Here is a 9,894-nt window from a genome sequence, read left to right on the forward strand (position 1 = left end):
TCCATTATAATTATACTTATATATATATATATATATATATATATATATATATATATATATATATCGAGAGAGAGAGAGAGAGAGAGAGAGAGAGAGAGAGAGACTACAGAAAAACATGTCAATCCTTTAATATTCAATGATAAAGACTTTATCATGATTTAATTAAGCAAATTAACACTAGTGTTTTTATAAATTTCATGACATGATTGAAACATTATTTTATTTAATATCATCGAGGCTTTTCGTTGGTGAATATAGTTATTATTATATTCCATAAAACATTCAACACAAAAACTTCAAACTAATAGATGAAGAGGCTTATATTATGTATAGAAACACATAACCATCAATTGATATGGCAATTCGATCTGAATGACAGTATTCACGAAACATATAAAAGAACCAAAAATTCTTTGAGAAGGTTAAAGAAGAAAAAGGTTTCAATAATATATATAAAAGTTTCAAGACCTGGCATGTTTGCTGGAAAGAATCGAGTCCTTTATAGTCATGAATGGTCTTTTCCTTCAGGTGGGACGAAAGTTAGAGGATAAAACGTACTAATATTTTTAATTAAATGATGTCGATCTTTAATGAGTTCAGCAGCAAAAGAAAAATGACATGATTGTGAAAAAAAAAAAATCAGAATTACCTCATTTATGTATGTTACAGAAGTTAAGCATGATTTTTCTTGTGAATAAATATCTTATTTTATTTTTTATTTGGAAATTTTTGTCTTCCTAGGAAATATATATTGTATTTTTTTAAAAAAAAAATAAATTATCAAAATTTCATTAATCATGAAGAAACTCTTGCTCAGCAAGAACAATATTCTAAATAAAATAAGGACATTCCTTAATCCAGACTTTGACTAACAAATTAAATAAGAGATTGCTACTTTAGCCGTGGGATATGATGGGCTACTCTCTTGCCGTCCCGTGAAATATGTCTAACATCCCTTTATAAGGGAACGCTCTTAAGTTGATGCTGAAGGTCTTCTATCAATTGCCCATAACTACACCAACTAGAGCATTAGATAGAGTAATCAAATTAATTATCTAAATTATGACTTTTTTTAATCGATACAAGAGGCCGGCTGATTGAGACATGGAGCTAATCCAGGCTGCCGAACCCACGAGATCGTACGATAAATATAGTTTGTCGTGCTTTGAGTAGAAATTAAGAAGATAATTAATTACCTGCATTAACTGTTTGTAAATTTTGTTACTCGAGGTCTTCTTGGTCTAGTGCTAAAGTCATTGTTAAGACCTGTTTAGCTTAGATTTGTCAGTGTGGTTTTGATTGAATAATCAATTAAGAAAAATCAATTCCAATAAGTAAAAATTGTAACATGCTTCAATGTATATCCCATACCGTACGTCTTTGATTAAAAAAATAATTAATCCACCTGATTGTGACTACCTATTATTTTCAACTTTTTCTTTTATCACGTCTTATCTTTGAGTTAACCAAACATTGTTTTGGTACTTCTTTTAATTTTTTTTTTTTTTAGAAAAGGAATAAAAAAAATAAAAAAACACAATCTCTCAAAAAATCTAGGCAATTAACTGTATTTGCTTTATCCGTGTGTCGCATAATGAGACAATAGTGTAATATATAAAGGCAGATAACATATTAGTTAATCAACCTAGCATAATTTGGTATGCTTTGAAATGCTCTTTAATTATTTAATAGTAATATTGAAAAGCGTCATGATTCAATTTAATTAAGAGATTTATGATTCAAATCGCCATGATTCAAATCGCCATGATTCAAATCCTTTTTGTCAAATGATAATGCTAACACTTTCCTAATTAATAAGAAAAAAGAAGGGGTTGAATTTTATTTTTTTTTTCTTGAAATTGTGAGTGGTGTGCTAATTAGACAAAGCCAAATGAGTGGTCCAATAATATACAATCACATATGATTTTGTGCTTCAATCACCACCCTTTACAAAATGACAACCCAAGCGGCAATACCCATTACGCCACGTGTCCAGCCCACGCCATGAGGAGCTTTGTCAGAATTGTCAGCAGCAGCACCTTCACCACCTGTCACCCAGAGCCTTGTTTACCGGGCGCTCCTGTTCCTCTTCTGCCCATGCTTCGATGCAGGCTCGCTAAGCTGTGTGAAAGCAGCAACATTTTTCTCGAGAAAGTCAAATAAAAAGTGCAGCGAGAAAAGGTGAATTAGGCCCGTTTGAAATCTCCTTTCCCTTTCTCTTTCCTTTGGAATTTTTTTTTAATGATTAAAAGATATGATTGATGTGATATAAAGTTGAAATAATTTATATGAAAAAGTGAGAAAAATTTGTATTGTAGTGAGTTTTTTATTTAAAAAGTAATAAAAAAAGTGTTGATGTGATATAAAAAGTGAAAAAAGTAAGAATATTTTGAAATTGATATTTTTTGGGAGAAGTGAAGGGAAGGGGAGGGAAGGGGAATGGGGATTTCAAACAAGGCCTTAGTCTGTGTTTGGCAGCGTGTAAAAGAATGGAAGAGAAACTTTTTTTGAAGGAGGCTACCGTTGCTGGGCCTGCGGTTTGTAGGCTGGTCCGGTGGATAACCCACATTCGCCTCGATAACTTCCACACTGCACGCCCTCTCCACCCAAATGTTAGTTGCATGCCCGCTGGTCGTCTTTAAATACTTGTTATGACCACCTTGTTATATATTCCCGCTCTTCATCTACACAAAACCCTAAAACCCGAAGCAAGTGAAGCCAAAAAAATCTAGTATAGTTGCTTCTTTTTTTGCTGTTTTTGGGTTCAACAACTGAATTGACAAAACGGGTCTTCCTGTGTGGATGCTTGGGTTGGGTGTGGATCGGTTGCGGGCCGACATGAATCGTTTGCTGGCCTTACTCTTCCACCAGGTGATTAATTAATTAACCTCCATTTCTGCTAGCTGTTTGTTTTTGTCAGTTATTTTTCTAGTTATATGGTTGGTTTGATTTTGGTGTTCTTGTTCAGGGAGTATTGGATGAGCAGTTCTTGCAGCTTCAGCAGCTACAAGATGAGAGCTCCCCGAACTTTGTCTCCGAGGTTGTTAACATCTACTTCCATGAGTCGGAAAAGCTCTTAAAAAACCTCAGAGGATTCTTGTGAGTCTCTTTTTCTCTGTGTACGTATTGGTAGCTAAAGCCTAGAGGTAGTAACAAGTATTTGAATTCCTAACGTCAACTTTTGCGACGGCAACAGGATGGAGAGGGAGTTTTCGGACTACAAGAAAATGGGAATCCATTTGAATCAGTTTATGGGAAGCAGCTCCAGCATCGGCGCCAAGAGAGTCAGAAACGTTTGCGTCGCTTTTCGCGCCGCTTCTGAACAGAACAACCGTGCCGGGTGGGTGCGCTATTTCCTCCTCTGTACTCGTGCTTCCATCACTATTTTGACTATTTACTCGCACAGAGAGAACAACAAATAAAAATATATAATAGTCTCTCTTTTTAACAAAACTTTGTTACTTGCTCCGAACAACAAATGTATATATTATATGGCATCTGGGATTTTGGTTTTCAGGTGTTTGAGAGCTTTGGAGCTGCTAGAACATGAGTATTGCTACCTGAAAAACAAATTGCACGAACTGTTCCAAGTATAGAGCTCAAACCTTTTTAATACTTTTTTTTTTTTGTCTTCTGGCATCGAATCTGATTCATTAAACAGTAAAACCTAGTGGGTTGGCTGATATATACAGATACAACAGCAGAGAGTTTTGGCAGCCGGAGTTATATACCCGATGCACAACTAATAACTGGTGGGCATTTGAGTGGCGCCCTGCTGTTTGATGCGGACTGTGAATTCCTGGCTGGCTGTCATTTTCCTACCGCCTCCTCTAACTTCTCTAATAGAGTTGTTTGTACGTTTTAAATAATAATAATAATAATATATAATGCCTGGCTGTGAGTTTGAATGCGAATGAATGAATTCCAACTGTCAAAACTCTGCTCCATCGATTAATTACCGCCTCCTCTAACTTCTAATAGAGCTGTCATTTTCCTACCGCGAGCACATTAAAACCAGCATCAAAATCAGCTACGAACTATCAATCTCCCTCTGCTTTACTGTGACCGATCAATCAATCATTCTCTCCTCCAGCCAAAACTTGTCAAAATAACGAGGGTTTTTTTTGTATTATAACTGAAACAATTTTGTTAACGCTTTTTTTTTTTTTTTTAATAGGATAATTACACCGTTGGTCATAATTATTTTTCATTCCCTATGTTTTAAAAAGTTTATAGGAGGTCCTTGTGGTTAGCAATAATCACAAATCGATCCCTGGCGTCAAATTTCGTCAGAATTTTTAACAAATTCTGTCAGAATTTTTAACAAATTCTGTCAGAATTTTTAACAAATTCCGTCCAATAAGATGGCGACACGTATCCATCTTAATAAAAAAATATAAATTTATTAATAAATAAATAAATATACTTAATTTTAAAAAAAAAAAAAAAAAAAAAAAAAAAAAAAGGGGGTAAGGGATGGCATTTGACGGAATCTGTTAAAAATTCTAACAGAATTTGACTCCAACGAACGATTTGTAATTATTGCTAACTACAAGGACCTCACATGAACTTTCTAAACCATAGGGAGTGAAAAATAATTATGACATACCACAAGGAGCAACGGTGCAATTATCCATTTTTCTATTAATAAACATTTAAAATATTTAAAATTTTCTAAAAAGTTTTGGCAAATGCTGTTCAGCAATACAATTTTTTTTTTTTTTTTTGGTTATTTTCTTACATTAAATCTTCTAAAAACAAGAAAATCTTTTGTTTGGCAAGGGAGCAAAAAATTCTCTCTCTCTTCATTTTTTTAAAAAAACATTCAACTTTAAAACATTCTAACTTTATATCACATCAATAATTTTTTTTATTATTATTTGTTAAATAACTTTGATATTATGTGAAATATATAGAAGAGAAAAAAAAAAGCGGAAGAGAATAATGGATTAAATTGTATCAGTCTTGTTCATAATAACAATATTACATAGGTCTCTATTTATGGAAAGACAATGAGTAGTGAACAAGAAATATAAGACTAAATAAAGTAGGGAATAAACCCTAATAGGAAAGACAATAAATACATAATAATATAATATAATATATTCTAACATCCCCCCTCAAATTCAAGGTATAACCTTGTGTTTGGGAAAAAGAAATCGATTTTTTTTTTTTTAATTTTTCTTTCGCCAAAAAAGTTGCTGGAGAAGGCCGGAAAGTGGCAGTCAGAGGCGAAGGACGACGACTGCTAGCTACCGACAGCGGATGGTGGTGGCTGGTGGTGGCAGTGAACTATTTGGACCTTGAATTGGGCTTGAGATTGGACTCTTATAAAATAGGCTAAACTAGGCCAATTTAATTGGGCCAAAATAGGGCAAAACCCATGGACCATTGAATATGGTTTGACTCGAAACTAAGTGAACCGGGTCTCACCCGCTGGGTAAGGTTGACAACTTAGGGCTGGTTAGAAAACTGTGAAGAAACTTGGTCTAACCCGCTGGGTCGGGTTGACAAACACCAGTTTGAAAAATGTGAAGAAACCGGGTCTAACCCGCTGGGTGGGTTGACAACTTAGGGCCGATTTACATGGCAATCCGGATGGATAGTAGGTTAAACCCGATTGGATGACCTGTAGGGCTTACGTGGCGTTATGACAAGTTGACACGTCGCAAGTAGCAGCACGGGAGGCGTGTACACGCTCGGCAGGAGGGTGGCGCGTTGGTGCGTGAAACATATATCCAGAGAATTCGGACGATGCGTGGCAGGTCCGATGGCGGAGATCGAGCCAGATTTGGAATCTGCGGCACTATATCTACCGATTGGCAGGGCCACAGATGCAATTCACAGAACATAGCGACGCGTGGGTGTGTGGTCTAGAAGGGTCGAAGCTGTGCTCGACGTGTCACGCCCCCGTTTTGGGAAATAAGGGAAACGTGAGTTTGAGTACTAAAATCATAAAATGGAAGCGTGCAATTACAACAAATAATTTAAAACTCATATTTTAATTAAACCTTTCTATTAATAATCTATACAAAATCATGAACTCCAAAAGGAACAAATCATACTATACAATATTAGGGTTTGGCTGGTTCATCACGAACTATCGTTCTCAGTGAGGTCTACGCCCTTACAAGAAAAAGACTTCGTCTTACGGTTGTCATCTGGAGAGGGGTAGAGGAAGAAGGGGTGAGTTCGACAACTCAGTAAGGAAAATACAACACCAGGGGAAATAAAACATGCTATAAACCTTTATGCCATAATCTTTAGTCATGCATAATGACAGATTTATTCTACTCACTGATAAGAATTATTTTCACATATGATGAATTGCATAAAGTAAATTGAATTACAACCTAAACCAATAGTATATTGATTTTAATTTATTTTAGATGATTTAAGTGTTTTTGTATAGATTAAGATTACGATGATGTTAGAAGTATGAATATGTGATTAGAGATTCAAGTTATGAAAAATTGTCTGAGAAGTGATATGCTAGGCTGTTTATGTTTTATAAGAAAACACGTATTAAAGCATGATTCATAAATGAAATGTATTATTTTAGGACAGGTGGCATAGCATATGAACAATTAAAAAGAATTTGTAGAATATGAATAATGATATAAGAATGACAGTTTATAAATGAGAATGACAGTTTATTATGATCCAGTATATTCCTTTTTATCAGTTTTCTCTTTAATCCTTTCTCTGTGGTTTAACCTCTTATAGACTCTACACCGCCAATTCCCGTGAACGGCGCACGTTGGCTTTGTCCAAAGGACCTATAGACTCAGCCTGTCGTCACAGAGAAGAGTCGCCGGGTTGGGGATCTTCCCTAGGTGAAGGCCAACCTCGGATGGTAGCACACATCGATTTACGGTATGCTTGCCATGCTACCCTATGGGTACCAATTCTAACTGTAGTAGTGCCTCAAGGTTAAACAATTACTGCACATAAACGTTTTCTGTAATACTGTAGGCTCTGCTTTATCTGTAAACTTTATTTCAAAACTGTAAGAGCCGCTTTTATAACTGTAGTCATGTGCAGAATTTAACTTTAGATTCTCTTTTCTTTCAAAACTGTATTCATAAATAGAGTCATTTATTTTGGAATGCTCTATAGTCATAACTTTCAAATGCTCTCTTTTTCATCATTGCATATTTCACAACTTTGAAATGCTTTTAATTATGACTGTAATTATACATAAATCATAACTTTAAAATATGCTCTTAATCATATTTGTGAGTATGCATAATTCATAATTTTAAAATGCTCTTAGTCTTAACTATAATTATGCATAAATCATAATTCTTAAAAATGCTCTTAACCAAAACTGTGATTTATGCTCAAAATTCTTAAACAATATCATATGAGTAATAAAGTTTGGCATTAAAAATCACATGAGCAACGCTTTGTAAAATTCCCCAACACTTTTTCAAAAGATTTATAATAAAATCTTGTTGGGATTTTTCGGTGTTATATCCCCTTACCTGGACTTTCCATTAGCATCGGGATCGAGCTTTTACCTAAATAAATTGAAAGAATAAGCTTAGAAGAATATTCTAAAATTTGAAGTCTACAACTTAATTAAAATAACATGTATCAAGAGGTCTCCAAATTGTACTACCCAAAACAACCCCCTTGAATTTACTAATCCTTAGTCCGAAACTTCATATCCAAACAACCCAAATTTTTAAGTTGAACTCATTAAAGTTTATAACAACAAAATAGAACCTTATCCAAAATAAACATCATCCAACCATCACGAGAAAACTCATTTCTCATTAATTTGTCCAAAACATGATAATCCTCCAACCTTTAAGCAAGAACTTAATAATAAATCGTAATTTTTACTAATTTCGAAAACAACTTCACTTTCATCCGAAGTCATTAATCCAAAATATTGTACATGGTCAAAACTCATCAAAATAATATTTAATCCTTTAACCAAATTCTCCTACTCAATTACATACTCAATAAGCTACTCCAAAATACAACCGGAAACACTATCAACAAAACCCACAAGAAAGGGAACACTGCCCAACCGAACACAGTCAACCATCACACCCAAAACATACGGACTGAGCTTCCCACACACACAGGTTCTACCCAAATCCACAACTACACAAACCCACTGACCGAAACACCACATAGTAAAACAAAACATCATCTTCATACCCATGAACCTACAGACCATTCACATGACCGAAAACGCCCACTCACACCAACATTCAGCGGCAACCGTACATAATCACAACTACCCAAAACAGAGTATACACACACCAAAACTTCAACCGGTCACTTAGAACAATATTCAATATCTTGATTTTACTGTAAAGACTAAACTCAAAGGGGGATTCACAATTGATCAAACACCATTCAACCTCAAATCCACAACACGGCTCAGCCAAAACATAGATGAGAAACACCATCAATAACCAATCGAAACTGGGGATAAAATACAACAAAATAATCAACATAATTGGTCCAAAAACAGGGGAAAAGAATCGTCTTCTCAAATCACAATTTCGTCGGAATTCACACCTTCAAACCGCCGGAAATTCCCCGGAAACACCCAGGATGAACCGGGCCTTCCTCTCGGGTCTTCGGGTCACAGGGTTCGGGTTCTGGGTCACGTGGCTTCGGGTCTTCGGGTCTTCGTCTGGGTTGCTGTACCCAGGTCACAACTCGCCGGAAACCACTGCTGGAACCACCGGACATCGCCGAAAAACCGCCATGGAGAACCGGGTCTCACTCGGGTTCAATGATTCACGGCTTCAGAGGATCGGGTTGCGGGTTTGGCGGGTCGCACGGACTTCACGGCTTCACGATCGGAGCTCCTCCATCGCCGGACTTCAATCCCAGCCGCCGATCATGGAGGATCGAAGCTCCTGGGCTCACGGGTCCACGAACCGCCCCGTCGGGTCACCCACTCACGGATCCACCGAACCCCCTCTCTCCCGATCTCACAATCTCCCCCCCCCTCTCTCACGCTCCCTGACTCTCTCTTTCCCCCCTCAGTCTCTCGATCTCCCTCTCAGTCTCTCTGTGTCTCTGCTTCGGGCGACAAGAAGAAAAGAACCGAAGAAGGAAGAAGAATAGAAAGGAGGAAAGAACAGAGAGGTATCGGGCAGGGAGAATAAAAGATAAAAAGAAAAGTTTGGTGTTTTTTTTTTTTTTTTATAAAAAGAAGAAACTTGCTGATGAAGTTTGAACAAAACTTATCAATTAAGTTTGCTTAACTTACTCAACAAGTCCTTTTTTTTTTTTTTTTTTTTTTCTTTCTTTATAAATATTATTAAAAATTTGGGATATTACACGACGCGTCAGATGTCGGATGACAGTGATCTCTGCGGATTTGGATTGTACATCTCCTTATCTGTCGACTGGTACTGTCATGGAGGCTATTGGCCTAATATGGAGGTGCGTGATAGCACGGGCAATGTGCTTAAGGGGCACGTGGAGGCACGTGCGGTTGTTGTCAGCGACGGATCTTCTCCAGATCATAAGATCTGTACCTTGCAGACCTGATTTAGGGATTGGTTTTCCAGATGTGGCTGCGATGAAGGCATGGAAGAGACAGACAGCAATTTTAAAGGTGGCGCGTGGACGACTGAAAAACGGAGGTCGCCTGAGGGAGCACCAGGAAACTTCAAAGACGTTTATTGGCGGCCACAAGGCAGTGGCTATGATACCATGTTAAATATCTTTGATACTATGTGAAATATATTGGAGAAATATATAGAAGAGAAAAAGAGCGGAAGAGAACAATGGACTACATTGTATTGAGTCTTGTTTATAATAACAATATTACATAAGTCTCTATTTATAGAGAGACAATGAGTAGTAAACAATAAATCTAAGACTACATAAGGTAGGGAATAAACTCTAATAGAA

The 9,894-nt window shown here is 36.5% G+C and overlaps 1 protein-coding gene across 3 annotated transcripts; it reads left to right on the forward strand.

Annotated features, from left to right (window-relative positions):
• Positions 1-2,485: 2,485 nt before the first annotated feature.
• On the forward strand, positions 2,486-3,883 carry LOC133864979 (pseudo histidine-containing phosphotransfer protein 6-like). 3 transcript variants are annotated; one of them, XM_062301436.1, is made up of 5 exons: positions 2,486-2,871; positions 2,969-3,099; positions 3,197-3,340; positions 3,518-3,590; positions 3,693-3,883. In XM_062301436.1, the coding sequence occupies exons 1-5, from the start codon at positions 2,803-2,805 to the stop codon at positions 3,744-3,746; spliced, it is 471 nt and encodes a 156-aa protein (XP_062157420.1). In that variant the 5' UTR covers positions 2,486-2,802; the 3' UTR covers positions 3,747-3,883. The 3 variants fall into 3 exon arrangements, with proteins under 3 accessions (XP_062157420.1, XP_062157421.1, XP_062157422.1); XM_062301437.1 differs by having other exon boundaries at positions 3,672-3,770; XM_062301438.1 differs by having other exon boundaries at positions 3,197-3,344; positions 3,693-3,758.
• The last annotated feature ends 6,011 nt before the right edge of the window (positions 3,884-9,894 follow it).

The sequence above is a fragment of the Alnus glutinosa genome, chromosome 3 (genome assembly GCF_958979055.1).
Source record: "Alnus glutinosa chromosome 3, dhAlnGlut1.1, whole genome shotgun sequence".
NCBI classification, from domain to species: Eukaryota; Viridiplantae; Streptophyta; class Magnoliopsida; order Fagales; family Betulaceae; genus Alnus; species Alnus glutinosa.

Excerpts from the sequence above, each read along its gene's own strand:
- LOC133864979 (XM_062301436.1), top strand. The coding sequence starts at position 2,803 with ATGCTTGGGTTGGGTGTGGATCGGTTGCGGGCCGACATGAATCGTTTG. Across the intron at positions 3,341-3,517 it reads GAACAGAACAACCGTGCCGG|GTGTTTGAGAGCTTTGGAGC; the intron begins GTGGGTGCGCTA and ends TTTGGTTTTCAG. Across the intron at positions 3,591-3,692 it reads AATTGCACGAACTGTTCCAA|ATACAACAGCAGAGAGTTTT; the intron begins GTATAGAGCTCA and ends TGATATATACAG.